The sequence below is a fragment of the Heptranchias perlo genome, chromosome 33 (genome assembly GCF_035084215.1).
Source record: "Heptranchias perlo isolate sHepPer1 chromosome 33, sHepPer1.hap1, whole genome shotgun sequence".
Classification (NCBI taxonomy): Eukaryota; Metazoa; Chordata; class Chondrichthyes; order Hexanchiformes; family Hexanchidae; genus Heptranchias; species Heptranchias perlo.
In genome coordinates, this window is record NC_090357.1 from 30449665 (window position 1) to 30465792 (window position 16128).

General features: G+C 44.2%; 1 protein-coding gene across 4 annotated transcripts in view; it reads right to left on the reverse strand.

The window, feature by feature from the left end:
* Window positions 1-16128, reverse strand: part of LOC137301557 (rho GTPase-activating protein 32-like) — a 469652-nt gene that overhangs the window by 322368 nt on the left and 131156 nt on the right. For all 4 annotated transcript variants that reach the window (XM_067971106.1, XM_067971109.1, XM_067971107.1 and 1 more), the window contains exon 2: window positions 7396-7461. In XM_067971106.1, coding sequence (XP_067827207.1) covers window positions 7396-7442 — 47 coding nt within the window. In that variant the 5' untranslated portion in view covers window positions 7443-7461. The remainder of the gene's footprint in view (window positions 1-7395; window positions 7462-16128) is intronic.

The window sequence follows — 16128 nt, forward strand, 5'->3', positions numbered from 1 at the left end:
TGGGCGAACCAAAGGGCCTCCTTCGCCGAGTTGATAGTCTTCCAGCCGCAATCGATATCTGTCTCGGTGTGCGTCCTGGGGGAACAGCCCGTAGAGCACAGCGTACTGTGATAGCGAGCTGTTTGGGATGAATCGGGACAGATACCATCACATCTACCCTAAACATTCACTCCCTTCATCACCGGCACACAGTGGCTACAGTGTGCACCATCCACAGGATGCACTGCAGCAAGTCGCCAAGGCTTCTTCAACAGCACCTCCCAAACCCGCGATCTCTACCACCTAGAAGGACAAGAGCAGCAGGTATATGGGAACACCACCACCTGCACGTTCCCCTCCAAGTCACACACCATCCCGACTTGGAAATATATCGCCGTTCCTTCATCGTCGCTGGGTCAAAATCCTGGAACTCCCTTCCTAACAGCACTGTGGGAGAACCTTCACCACACGGACTGCAGCGGTTCAAGTAGGTGGCTCACCATCACCTTCTCAAGGGCAACTAGGGATGGGCAATAAATGCCGGCCTCGCCAGCGACTCCCACATCCCATGAACGAATAAAAAAAAAATCTCTCTCCAAACCCTCTGCGCGAAGGGGCAGTCCATCAGGAGGTGGATAACGGTCTTGTCCCCGCTGCAGCCTCTAGGGCAGCTAAGATTCCGTGCATGTCGGAAAGACAGCACTGGGAGGGCCCTTCTCACCACCATCCAAGCTACGTCCCGATGCCTATTGGTCAGTTCCAGCGATGAGACGTTCTGCCAAATGGCATCAACTGTCTGGTCGGGGAACTGCCCGATCAGATCCACCCTCTCCTTTCCCTGCAGGACCCCCAGAACGTTCCATGTCGGCCACTGTCTGACGGCCTTGTGGTCGAAGGGGTTCATCCTCAGGAACTTCTTCACTTGGGGCAGGTGGCAGGGTACGGTCCCGATGGACGGGACCTGCGTCCTTCCTGACGGACGCGGCAAGCAATTCAATACAACATACGAGCAACAACCACAGAGAAAGGACAGCCCTGCCTGACTCCAGATCTGATCGGAAAGCTCTCCAACTCACCTGTTGATTAGAACTGCACTACAGGCCTGCCTATGCAGGCTATCAAAAAACACTCAGATATATTTGTGGTTCTGTCAAGACAAGTTCCAAAGCACCAGAAGCACTTCTTTATGAAACCCAGAATTAACTCTTCACTAATTTCCCATCTCAACTGAAACACCTATCCAAATCAGAGGTGCAACTCAAACCATAAATAAATCATAAATCGCCATTAAGCATCACTTTGTTAGTTGCCAATTGCAATCGTGAGATTTGACTATATGATGGCAATAGAAAACAGGCCAACAACCCACAGACACTGAGAATTCTGACTGGTGCAGATTATCTGCATACCTGATTCGAGGCCTGTTAGTCATAGCTTCGCAGCCTTCCTCACTGATGGAGGAAGTGCAATATTAATGAGGTCTCAGCAGGATCCCTTCTCAATCCCACTGTGAACCAGTTCCCTTCTGTCATCTCATCTGCACTCTATCAGAATTTTTTTTTAATCTATCAGAATGATTAAACATCTCATCAAACCACAAACGTAAAAGCCAGTCAACATATCCCACCATCATGAATGAATTCCCTGCCTTTCGATAATACTTTACAGGTACAGATCCTGCGTTCATTAAACCTGATCTCGATTCTTACATGCAACTACAGAACTAGCAATGGATATTAGGTTGACTTTTTATACTTTCAAAAAACCACTCCAAAGTGACAGAATTCTAATTATGGAAAGATTTCAGTAAATGCTTCTGGTTACTTATTAACCAACAAACAGAACTCACTTTATTTAAACTTGCTGTCAGAAAAATGGCTTCAGCAGCTGAGCAGGAGTGAGTGTGGGTGCCATCTACCACAGGAACACTTCATACCCCATTTATCCTACATCTTAAGGAGCTCTTACCCTCTTGCAGCTCCATCAACTGCAGATGCATGTTCCCCATGCTGTTGACAACACTCCTAAACATTAACGGCCCAGGCTCCATATAGCTGATGGCCACAGGGACCCATTTTTACCGCAAGACTCGCAAGTACCGTGCCTTGTAGAGACATTCGGAACCAGCAGAGCAGCAATTCCCATGTTGACTGCTCATTAGGTGCCTCGTTCCACCAGCTGAATTTTCAGTGCCATGTCAGAAAATTTTGCGGAAAAGGGTTAGCAGATTTTGTTTTCTCCCAAAGTGACTAAAATTTGCCTAAAGTACATTTTCATTGGACACCTCCTGCAAAAAATACACACAGATCGTAGGAGGAAATCTTTTAAGGTCAACTGAAAATGTGGATGGTTTCACACATGCACAGAAGAACTGGTTTCCATGCACTTAAGCTTCCAAGAGGGCAAGAGTAGACTGGCAACAGACAAATCTACAATAGAGTGATGCAAGGTCATCATTTTAGTGCCTGACACAAACCAAACCGTAAGCTAAAAGAGCCTTTAAAGGAAGACAGGTTTCCTTATGAAATCCTGGGTTTGCTCCTGCCCCAGTGGAGACTACTGCAAGAACAACATTGGAGATGACAGCAGCCTCTGCCAAAGCCACACACTCCATTAGTGGTTTCACTAACAACCATTTCCTGGTACTTTGAGAGCCTGTTCCCAGAGTTATGTGAATGTTTGTTTTCTTTCCGCACCATCCTATTTATAGGGAATTCTCCACACTTAGTGTATATAAATATTTAAACCAGTGCACTGATCTACTCTGTTCCAGTTTACTCCCCCTTAACAGTATCCAAGCGATGGTACTTAATATCCACTGCAATTTAAACAGCTTCACCTTTATAAAACTCAAAATGACTAAAATTCAAAAGCTTCCTCAAACTTACATTTAGATTTGCTATCAGAAATATTTAAATTTTAATCTAACACAACAACAAAACAAATGTTTATAGCATCCTAAAGGCTGCTGAAATGCTAAATAAGCTTTATAATGAAGTTCAGAAATACTTGCTTGAAATCACAGAAATCTTGAGCAGTTCACCGTCTATCATTTTTAGTGCTACTGTGGCTTGCAGCACTGACTGCCTGAAGACAGCACACTCACATCCTACAGCCTCTAGCAAGTACAATGTTCCAACCTAACTGTGCTTGATCACAGAGCCACATCTACCAAGCAGCAGGCAATTCTACAGAATACTGCTGTACAATTAGAACAATACAAGTTTACAGCATGGAAGGAAGCCATTCAGCCCATCATATCTGTGCTGACTCTTTACTAATCTAAAACTAATCCACAGCCCTGCTCTCTCCCCATGGTCTTGCATCTTCATCCATTTCAAATATTTATCCAATTTTCCCTTAAATGATGCAGTGGTCTCTGCCTCAATAACTCCCTCTAGCAAAGCAAGTTGCAACAAACCTCTGTGCAAAGAAATTTCTCCTCACAATTTTAAATTGATAGCCCTTCATCACTGACCTATTCACTATCAAAATCTTTCAGAAGTTTAAACACCTCTTAATTCTCTCTTAACCTTCTGTGTTCCACAGGAAATAGCCCCATTATCTGAAGCCTCTCCTCATAACAATAGTTTCCTGATCCCCGGCATCATCCCGCTTTATGTTTTGTTGCTTTAATGTCCTTTCTACAATCGAGCACCCAAAACTATACACAGCACTCTAACTGCGGCCTAACAAACGTTTTGCACAAAATAATTATTACTTCTTGTACTCTATGTTTTCAAATACAAAACCCCACTGTTTCTTTCATGGCTTTATGCACGCACAGAGTTAGGGAATTACATATTTGAACTCGTGTCTCTGTTCATTCGGTTCACTCCTTTCAGTGCCTCTGCGTTGAGTGCGTACTCCTATTCCGCGTTTTCCTCCCAAAATATACTAACTTACATTTATCCACACTAAGCTGCATTTCTTTTTTTAACACAGAACGAACAGCACAGAAACAGGCCATTCGGTCCAAATGGTCCATGCCGATGTTTAAAGTAGAGTGGCAGGGGGATGGGAACCTGAGCAGGGAGTCAGAAGAGAGTGAAGTTGAGAGCAGCAAGAGAGGGGAAGACCCAGGGGAAATTTACAATACAAATAGTACAAACAGTTGTTCGAGAACAAGTGAAAGGGAAAAGCGTAGAGCAGCAGAAAGAAAGTGTACTTTAGACACTACAGATAAAGTGAAAACTAGAAGGTGTAAGGCGATTAACCCAGCATCAAAGCTGAAGGTGAGGCTAGGGTGTGTGGCCCAACTAAGAGTTCTATATACAAATGCACAGAGTATAAGGAATAAATTAAATGAACTACAGGCTCAAATTCAAATTAGAGGGTATGACATGATAGCTATCACTGAGACATGGCTGCAGGATGGTCAGGATTGGGAACTTCATATACCGGGTTATAAGGTCTACAGGAGAGACAGGGAAAATGGAAGAGGGGGAGGAGTAGCCTTAATGATTAGAGATGAAATCACTTCAATGATAAAGAAGGATATAACGAGAGGCAAGCAGCCAACAGAGACCTTATGGGTTGAATTGAGAAATAGGAAAGGATCGAAGACTATAATGGGAATTGTGTATAGGTCCCCTGGCAGCAGCTCTGAAGTGCTAGATTGTATAAATGCAGAGATTAGACAAGCGTGTAAGAAAGGCATAGTGGTCTTAAAGGGGGACTTTAACCTTCACATAAATTGGGAAAAGCAGACTAGCAATTGTCAGAAAGGTAGTGAATTTCTTGAGTGTGTCCGGGATAGTTTTCTACAGCAGTATGTCCTAGAGGCAACAAGGGGGCAAGCCATACTAGATTTAGTAATGAGTAATGAACCAGATTTAGTTAACGGCTTAACTGTACGTGAACATCTATCCAATAGCGATCATAACATGATCGAGTTCAATGCAGTGTTTGGAAGGGAAAAAAGTGAGTCAGCTTGTAAGATTCTAGACTTGGGTAATGCCGACTTCAATGGGATGAGACAGAGACTGTCCACAGTAAACTGCGCAAATCTGTTAATGGGTAAAACGACTGATGATCAGTGGGAAATGTTTAAAGAAACATTTAACGTGATACAGAATCGGTTTATACCCCTGAGGGGCAAGAACTCTACTTGCCAAAAAAAACAGCCATGGACAACTAAAGAGGTACGGGACAGTATAAGACATAAGGAAAGGGCATACAAAAAGGCAAAAAATGGCACAGATCCTGGCGAATGAGAAAGATACAAAGGTCAACAAAGGGTCACAAAACAGATAGTAAGAACTACAAAAAGAGTATGAAAAGAAACTTGCAAGGGATATCAAAACCAATACGAAGAACTTTTATAGTTACATTAGGAAAAAGAGGGTGGTCAGGAGCAGTGTTGGCCCCTTAAAAACTGAAAGTGGGGATATTGTCATTGACAATGGGGAAATGGCGGACATGTTGAATGATTACTTTGCGTCAGTATTTACAGTAGAAAAAGAGGATAGAATGCCGGAAATCCCAAGAAAACTAATATTGAATCAGGGACAGGGACTTGATAAAATTAATATAAGTAAAGCAACAACAATGAAGAAAATAATAGCACTAACGAGTGACAAATCCCCAGGACCAGATGGTTTCCATTCCAGGGTTTTAAAGGAAGTAGGTGAGCACATTGCGGATGCCCTAACTATAATCTTTCAATGTTCTCTAGATTCAGGAACTGTCCCTCTGGATTGGAAAACTGCATGTCACTGCTTTTTAAGAAAGGAGAGGGAAACCAGGGAATTATAGACCAGTTAGCCTAACATCTGTTGTGGGGAAAATGCTGGAGTCTATAATTAAGGATAGGGTGACTGAACACCTCGAGAATTTTCAGTTCATCAGAGAGAGCCAGCATGGATTTGTGAAAGGTAGGTCGTGCCTGACAAACCTGATTGAATTTTTTGAAGAGGTGACTAAAGTAGTGGACAGGGGAATGTAAATGGATGTTATTTATATGGACTTCCAGAAGGCATTTGATAAGGTCCCACATAAGGGACTGTTAGCTAAGATAGAAGCCCATGGAATCGAGGGAAAAGTACGGACTTGGTTAGGAAGTTGGCTGAGCGAAAGGTGACAGAGAGTAGGGATAATGGGTAGGTACTCACATTGGCAGGATGTGACTAGTGGAGTCCCGCAGGGATCTGTCTTGGGGCCTCAATTATTCACAATATTTATTAACGACTTAGATGAAGGCATAGAAAGTCTCATATCTAAGTTTGCCAATGACACAAAGATTGGTGGCATTGTAAGCAGTGTAGATAAAAACATAAAATTACAAAGCGATATTGATAGATTAGGTGAAAGGGCAAAACTGTAGCAAATGGAATTCAATGTAGGCAAATGTGAGGTCATCCACTTTGGACCAAAAAAGGATGGAACAGGGTACTTTCTAAATGGTAAAAAGTTAAAAACAGTGGATGTCCAGAGGGACTTAGGGGTTCAGGTATATAGATCATTGAAGTGTCATGAACAGGTGCAGAAAATAATCAATAAGGCTAATGGAATGCTGGCCTTTATATCTAGAGAACGAGAGTACAAGGGGGCAGAAGTTATGCTGCAGCTATACAAAACCCTGGTTAGACCGCACCTGGAGTACTGTGAGCAGTTCTGGGCACCGCACCTTCGGAAGGACATATTGGCCTTGGAGGGAGTGCAGCGTAGGTTTACTAGAATGATACCCGGACTTCAAGGGTTAAGTTACAAGGAGAGATTACACAAATTGGGGTTGTATTCTCTGGAGTTTAGAAGGTTAAGGGGTAATCTGATCGAAGTTTATAAGATATTAAGGGGAACAGATAGGGTGGATAGAGAGAAACTATTTCCACTGGTTGGGGATTCTAGGAGTAGGAGGCACAGTCTAAAAATTAGAGCCAGACCTTTCAGGAGTGAGAGTAGAAAACATTTCTACACACAAAGGGTGGTAGAAGTTTGGAACTCTCTTCCGCAAACAGCAATTGATACTAGCTCAATTGCTTAATTTAAATCTGAGATAGATAGCTTTATGGCAACCAAAGGTATTAAGGGATATGGGCCAAAGGCGTGCAACAGCTCCTCCCGCACCCACCTCGTGCAACAGCTCCTCCCGCACCCACCTCGTGCAACAGCTCCTCCCGCACCCACCTCGTGCAACAGCTCCTCCCGCACCCACCTCGTGCAACAGCTCCTCCCGCACCCACCTCGTGCAACAGCTCCTCCCGCACCCACCTCGTGCAACAGCTCCTCCCGCACCCACCTCGTGCAACAGCTCCTCCCGCACCCTCCTGTGCAATCACATCTCCTGCACGTGTGCAGCACTTTCAATAAAGGTGCATCACCTTCTGGGATTCTTTCTCTTCTATCCTACATTCTTGCACCCCTTGTCGAAGAGGCCGTCATAGCAAGCTCTGCCGATCAGGGATTTACACTCACCTCACAAAATCATCTGCAGCCCCTCCAGCTCCAGCAGCGCCCTCCATGTCACACTGCAGCAATGACCTAAGAAATGAGAGAGAGAGAGAGAGAGAGAGAGAGAGCTGTTAGCAACACAGCAATTGGCACCAACACCATGTTATTGCAGGGCAGAAACATTTGATAAATCGAGCTGAGATACATATTTTAAAATCTGGCTGAAGTGATTTTTAGTTGCTAGCTTCTCTAAACCTCTTGTTGAACCATTCAGCACCGTGTCCTGCCAGTACCTTCAGTGATCGGATCCTACAGCTCATTCGCAGCAACAATCAGTAAAGCACTGCAAGTGAAACTCTGCAGCACTGAATCACTACAACTGTCCAACAGAGCCAGATCTGCCCATTCTGTCAATCAGTTTGATAATTTTGAAGTTTCAGTAAAAAGCCCATAGACGAGACAAACCCACCATCGGTGAGTGTTCAGAATGGTGTACATGTGTCCCTCCCCCTCTCTCCGCAGATTCACTGGCCAGCTTTATTTTGTGAATGTGCTGCTTTGACAGTTTGCTACATATTTTGGAATCTTCCACTTCCTGCATACAGTCCCTCACTGAACAGGATGTTGAATTACCACAATCTGTTACCACTAACACAAGCCTTCCTGATTCCCTGGGGACGAATAAATCCAGCCTCCTCAGTAAAGAGGCACAGGTAACTCCAGATACTGTTCCTTTGGCTGCAGTGTTCACACCTACACTTCCCACAAACAGGCAACATTTCACCTGCCAATCCTCTGCCGTTATGCCTTACACCGTTGTTTCTCCTCCTCTCTCCCCACGAGCTCCTCCTTCCGATCCTTTCCTATATCCTCCCCATCCAAATACAACCATTCCTCTCCCTTTGCAAGGAAATAACAAGCGCCACAAGACAGGATCATCAGATAATACTGGGCCAGCATTGAGGGAGTAATACCCTGGCCAACCTCAGAAGTCATTTCATTTATCCCCACCACAACCCTTATTTTTACATTATTTATTTATTCCATTCCGCCCATCACTGTATGAGAGGGTGAGCAGCTGGCTTATGCCCAGACACCTGCCAATGTGAGTCTGGAACCAGCCACTAGGAGTGTGGGAGTACAGACTCATTAACTATGCTCAAATTCCCTTCCCTTCCTGCGGGAAGTGCCTCTGCTCGAAGTCTCCCCATGATATAACAGATCTGGAACAGGAGATGAGAGAACACAGACATGACCCACACCCATCCATGTACAGAGCTGGGCACACTGCACTATATTAATACTTCAATACCATTTTTTAAAATTTAATATACATTGAAAGGAAATATTTAAAACTGTGCCATCCAGGCTGAGGTTTGTTGAAATGGCAGGAACTATCAGACTGGCACAAACACAAACACAATCTCACCTCCCACAAGTAAAGACTTTACAGGTGTAGGGACATGAAAATCATTCTGATAGTTCCCAGGCTGTATGTAGGGTTAACGCAAAGGCTGGACTTAACAGAAAACAGCAGCTCAACCATCTACAAATAGTTTGATAATTGATTGCCTGGGCTTGAACAAAGGTAGCTATTCATCCAGTGTCACTAATCTCCAAATTGAAACACAGCGCTTTAAATTAATGAATAATTCTCAACGCAAACCTGCATTGATCATTTCAATAGTTCCATTTGCTCCAGAACTACATTGTTCCCTTGGCGAGTTCTGGCATGGTTTTACATGAATCCTGAATCACACTGATCAGCTACACCGCTGCATTAACACCCACACCCCATGAACCCAGGTCAGTATTGTGGGCACAGTTTCCGTGTGGAGAGTCCTACACTTTCGCAGTAGAGAATGTGATATATATACAAACAATAAAAGTTCCTTTTATATTGCATGGGACCCGTATTAGTATCCAGGCTCCCAACACACAGGTCTTGCTAACAGTGGGAATCCCAAACCAAACCAGCCAGATTCGCTAAAACCGGTTTTCCATGTGTTCCGGGTGCTGGTCCCAGAAATATTACTTTCAGCTTGGAGACTTCCAGGAAGTGGTGGCACAAGTGTGGATCTCATGTCATGTTAAAGCTCTGTGGGACCTGTGCTAATGCAACTGGCTCTCAATACTCTGGTCTCTCACAGCCAGCAGGCATCCCAAGATAAATATGCCCAATTCACTACAGTCGGCCAGTGACCTGTCAGTTGCACAACTCCCATGCACTTAAACAACATAAAAGTATGGAATTGACAATGGAACTTTACCGGGACAGCTGCTGTACAGTTTAACCCACTCAGTAGCAAGTTATCAAAACTAGCCACAACTGAATCAGAAAGTGACAGGATTGAGTCCATCAGCTGGACCAGTCACCTGCCTCAGCTGGACCATTTGCATCCCTCCTCTTCTCAAGATGTCGACTGTTGCTGCACAGTTTCACAGTTGCTCACCAATGGTTTCGCCAAAACCAAAAATACTTGAAAATTGGATTGAGGCTTGATACTCAATGTTGTCAAGCCATTCCACCAGAGAGACCATCGTAGCTACACCAAATCCTGTCCTCACCCAAAATGCGTACACACTTTCCAGCTGGATAGTGATGTGAAAGTGGAACCCTGCTGAATTTCCCCTCCCTTTGCCAGGGACAAGAATTTGCCAAGAATAGCACCCCTACGGCCATCCCACTGAGATCAGCTAACTCAGCACGGTCCAGCAACAAGATTCTGAATGCAAACACAGCCTCTAGAACAATTTCTTCTTCAGTCCTGCATGTAGAATTCTGTAGAGCCTTTAATGGCTAATGTCCTCACACACTATGGCCTCAGTGTGATCCTACTTGGAGTGACCAGTTAATCCAAATCAGAAGATTTAATCTTTCTTCATGGCTACACAGACCAGACTCTTCCAACTGTAGAAACAGTTAAATGCCATGCTGGCCTATGAACTTTATACAACTTTTTAACACTGGTTTTAGGTTATGAAGTTCTGTTACTTCTGCAATCTGGTTTGGATCCAGTCTCCCTCCTTTTCTGCTGTGGAGTCTAAAGGCAATCCAAGCAAGACCCTAATGACTACGAGCAGCAAACGTCCCTTAACGTGACACTAACATTATGAGAGCTCATGAGGGCTGGTGAGAGAGGTGGAAAAATCCACACTGGTGCCTTTCTGAGGTAGTGGCTTCTGTTCTATACCTGACCTGGGACTGTTCGCTGATAACTGGAAACATTTTATTCCCCAGTACTGATATCCCTCATCCTAATGAACATAAAATTCACCCAAAATTTTAAAAAGGGGAAATACTGGCCTCTCATCAGCCTACTCAGCAAAGCCTAGCTGCAGACTTAGGGCAGGGCACGGGTAGGAGCAGAGCGGATGTTCTGCTTCTTTCCAATTAAAATACACAAAAAAAAAACATAATAATCTCAATAATTAATTGGTTCACATCACAAATACCTGTAACTGTTAAGAGACTTTTATTTTAAAAAACCCACAGACTTTTACCATCTGGTTTACCTTAGAGATTTCTGGACAACCTTTCACTCAAAAACCAAACTGTCTGTCGAGGACTAGACGAGATGCCAAACGAGCCAAACCGGCAGAGCACCTCTTTGCTGATCACTGCCGGAATGTTCTCCAACACTTCACTATCGCAGCAAGCATGTGCCAGCACACAACAGCTGTTGCTAAACATTTCAAGAATTCTCTTAAGCTATGCAATGGCCTGGCGCTGCATTCTGGTGTAAAACACATTGGGTAATTTCACAGTGGCCACCCCCCGCCCCACCTCAGGGTACACAAAAACCAAGGCTGGGCACACAACGGTTAAATTGTTCCTCTCCAGACAAACTCGCATTCTTGCATTTTTATGAGGGCTGTGCGAGTCCAGCATTTCAAACTGAATGCATTCAGATTAAATGAACCAGTTTAATTGGTGTGAAAGGCATTACATCTGTAATCAGTTAGTGGAGAAAAACATCCCACGTTCTTTATTTCACCAGGAGATGGTACAGGGAAACCAGATTTATTACTATTTTCATCAGCTCCCGAGAGGCGTTATTTACACCAGTTCTAGGTGTTGGGAGTACATTTCCCAGCCTCAACACTTCCACCTCCAGACTTCCTTCACAAACATTGCAGGAGTGTAACAGAAGTGCAAATTCCATCATCTCAAATACTGTAATATTGTTAAGCATAATAGAGCGAGTAAAGATTTCCCCATTCCTGTGGCATTACATTTCAAAATCGCCTGCTTTATGTTCACTTTGCTAACGAAAAGATCAAGATCCATCTTGCCTATCACAAAATGAAGAAAATGCTATCTTACACTCTCAAACCCCTCAATCCCATCCTACACTCTCTCAAAACCCATCCAATACTCTCAAACCTCTCAATCCCATCCAACACCCTCTCAAAACCCATCCAATACTCTCAAACCTCTCAATCCCATCCAACACCCTCTCAAAACCCTCAATCCCATCCAACACTCTCTCAAACCCCAAAATCCCATCCTACACTCTCTCAAATCCCTCAATCCCATTTTACTCTCTCAAACCCTTCAATCCCATCCTGCACTTACACCTCTCAATCCCACCCTACCACTCTCTCTCATACCTCTATCCCATCCTACATTTTCTCCCATACCCTTCAATTCCATTCTACTGTTATACGCCTCAGTCCCATCCTACACTATATGGGATTAGAGTAGACAGGGCTGATGGCCGGCGCGGACACGATGGGCCGAAGGGCCTCTATCTGTGCTGTATAACTCTATGACTCTATGACTATTTCATTCCCGTCAGTCCCATCCTACACTGTTATTCCCCTCAGTCCCATTCTACTGTCTCCCTCAAACCCCTCAGTCTCATTCTACACTCTTTCATACCCCTCAATCCTATCCTATGCTCTCTCTCAAAACCCTCAATCCAATCCAATCCCATGTATGGTTATACATCTTAGTCCCATCCTACACTCTCTCATACCCCTTAATCTCGTCCTATACTCTTACCTTGGCTCAGTGGTAGCATTCTTGGCTCTGTGGTCAGAAGGTCATGGGTTCAAGCCCCACTTCAGAGATTTGAGTATATTATCTAGACTGACACTTCAATGCAGTACATAGAGGGTGCTGCTGTTGGATCTGCCATCTTTCAGACAAGATATTAAACCGAGGCCCCGTCTGCCCTCTCAGATGGACGTAAACGACTCTATGGCATTATTTGAAGAGCATGGGAGTTCTCCCGTTGTCCTGGTCAACATTTATTCCTCAACCCCAATCACTAAAACAGATTATCTGCTCATTCACAATTGTTGTTGGGATCTTGCAGTGTACAAATTGGCTGTTGTGTTTCCCTACCTTAGAGATTTCTGGACAACCTTTCAAAGAGTACTTCATTGGATATAAAATGCTTTTGGATGTCCTGATGTTGTGAAAGATGCTGTATAAATGCAAGATCTTTCCTCTCTTATGCCTCAATCAATTCCTACACTCATATCCCTCAATTGTTTCTGACACCAAAGAAGTATCCAGTTCCTCCTCCAATTTGCCGACACTATGCACCTCAAACATCTCTCCAGTCAGTCTATTCCTCACCTTCTGTACGTGTGAAGTAAACTCTCTGTTCACTTTTCCTTTTCGGAGCTTGAGTCTGTGCCCTCTAGTCAGAGTTTATGGCTATCTCAGACTATTTATCACGGCTCAGTCCTTTAGAATCTTAAAATCTTTGCTGGTCCTCTGATTACTTTTTTCAAGGGCAGTACACTGTCACATTAGAAGTGTTTACTTAGAGGTATAGGTGATGTAAATCTTATCTGAATGTCTTAAATCATTTACACGTCAACATTGCAACAAAAACACATGGATCCTCCCCTCCCCCATCCAAATATAACAAAGAAAGATTTGCCACTACTTTTCATAAAGACAACGCTCTTGTACAGAATTAGGCAAGGCAACCACTGCCTTTTACAGCTTGTCGTTCATCAAGGTGAGGGATATTAGTGTGAGGGCAGCTGACAGAAGGGTTAGGAGATGGCCCTTATATTCCATTGGTCCTCATGTCCACCTTTGACGACGCTATGTTTTTAAACATTTGATTGCCTCCGCTGACTATAAAGCGTAGTGGCTTGTGTTAAAGTCATGAATTTTCAAAACTGTGCTAGACATTCACCAACGGAGACGGAAGATCGATACAGGTCCACTCAGACCGTCATTGACCATTTTAAAAAAAATTTTTTTATTCGTTTATGGGATGTGGGCATCGCTGGCAAGGCCAGCATTTATTGCCCATCCCTAATTGCCCTCGAGAAGGTGGTGGCGAACCGCCTTCTTGAACTGCTGCAGTCCATGTGGTGAAGGTTCCTAACAGCACTGCAGGAGAAGGATTTTGACCCAGTGACGATGAAGGAACGGCGATACATTTCCAAGTCGGGATGGTGTGTGACTTGGAGGGGAACGTGCAGGTGGTGTTGTTCCCATGTGCCTGCTGCCCTCGTCCTTCTAGGTAGTTGAGGTCGTGGGTTTGGGAGGTGCTGGCGAAGAAGCCTTGGCGAGTTGCTGTAGTGCATCCTGTGGATGGTACACACTGCAGCCACAGTGCGCCAGTGGTGAAGGGAGTGAATGTTTAGGGTGGTGGATGGGGTGCCAATCAAGCGGGCTGCTTTGTCCTGGATGGTGTTGAGCTTCAAGTGTTGTTAGAGCTGCACTCATCCAGGCAAGTGGAGAGTATTCAATCACACTCCTGACTCGAGCCTTGTAGATGGTGGAAAGGCTTTGGGGAGGCAGGAGGTGAGTCACTCACCACAGAATACCCAGCCTCTGACCTGTTCTTGTAGCCACAGTATTTATGTGGCTGGTCCAGTTAAGTTTCTGGTCAATGATGACCCCCAGGATGTTGATGGTGGGGAATTCGGCGATGGTAATGCCATTGAATGTCAAGGGGAGGTGGTTCGACTCTCTCTTGTTGGAGATGGTCATTGCCTGGCACTTGTCTGGCACGAATGTTACTCGCCACTTATGAGCCCAAGCCTGGATGTTTTTGGGCTGCCACTGTCGCCTACACGTGTAAGCTGTGAGCACCGGTGTGGGTTTAAACCATCTATCAGGCCTACACACAATGTCAAACCTCAGGATTCTTGACTTATTTCTTTTGCAAATTGACAGACATAAATTCCTTTTGTTTAACTTGTTTAGATCCTTGATTACACAACACTTGGAGTACTAAACACAGTTCTGGTCTCCATATTATAATAAGGATAGTGAGGAACTGGAGAAAGTGCAAAAAAGATTCACAAGGAGGATACCAGAACTGAGAAGATATGCTTATCAGGAAAGGCTGAACAGGCTAGAAAAGAGAAATCTGAGGAGTGACCTCATAGAGGTCTTTAAGATTATGAAAGGGTTTGATAGGGTAGACGTAGAGAAAATGTTTCCACGTACAGGGGAGTCTAAAACTAGGGGTCATAAATATAAGACAGTAACTAATAAATCCAATAGGGAATTCAGAAGAAACTTCTTTACCCAGAGAGTGGTTAGAATGTGGAACTTGCTACCACAGGAGTAGTTGAGGTGAATAGCGTAGATGCATTTAAGGGGAAGCTAGATAAGCACATGAGAGAGAAAGAAATGGAAGGATATGCTGATAGGGTTAGATGAAAAGGGGTTGGTGGAGGCTCGTGTGAACCATAAATGCCGGCATAGACCAGTTGGGCCGAATGGCCTGTTTCTGTGCTGTAGCCTCAATGTAACTCAATTAACTCCTTACTGAATTCTCCATGGCATAGCACGTAAGGACAGAATGAGCAGGGGCAGAGTCTTCAATTGCAGCACCCCTGTCTTTTAAGTGTTAAATGACAACTGGAAGTTTCACCTCACAAGTACCTCAACAGCAAAGACGTTTCCTCTAAATAATATTCACTTTGCACTTTGAGCAGTTCTCACTGCACGTGCTGCAGTTTGGAGGAGGTTTGGTTACACTGTCCATTAGAAACTCTAAACACCTGGACTTGGTACAGGCGTACAAACATTTATCTCTCCAAGTAAACAAGCTAGATGATAACCAAAATGTTAGTGTGCGGTACTTTGATACTTGGCAGAGCCACAGGACAAGTGAGTGCTAACTGCCACTGCACTTAAGGTAATTATTTATTAATGTGAAATCTGTTCGGATTAAAATATATTTCAACAGCTCAGAGTAAATGCACCAAGTGGAGTACTGATTCAGAGAGACCAGGAAGGTCCCACATTCCATGGCTGGTCAGTGCTGTTATTTCCTCAAGCAGCAGAGAAGGATTGCTATGAACAGCCTAGCCTCAATGTCCTAAGCTTTATGGGGAGCGAAGAAAGATACCCATTGTTGTTCATCATTGCTCTAAGTGCTTATGTTCACATTCTGGGTGAGGGGAGGACTAAGGTCATTAACGACCCCAATGTTCAAATAGCACAGCCAATCTTCAGGTTGGTAGATATGACGAGTTAAAAACAGAAAATACTGGAAATGCTCAGTAAGTCAGGCAGCACCCGTGGAGAAAGAAAGAGTTAACGTTTCAGGTCGAAGACACTTTGTAGGGGTCATCACCCTGAAACATCAACTCTGTTTCTTTCTCCACAGATGCTGTCTGACTTGCTGAATATTACCAGCGTTTTCTGTTTTTATTTCAGATTTCCAGCATCCACAGTATTTTGCTTTTGATGAAGGGTGAGGTCTTGGGCATGGTCGCAGAACTGCTAGCCATTGACTCATCCCCCATCAGTCATCAATTCCA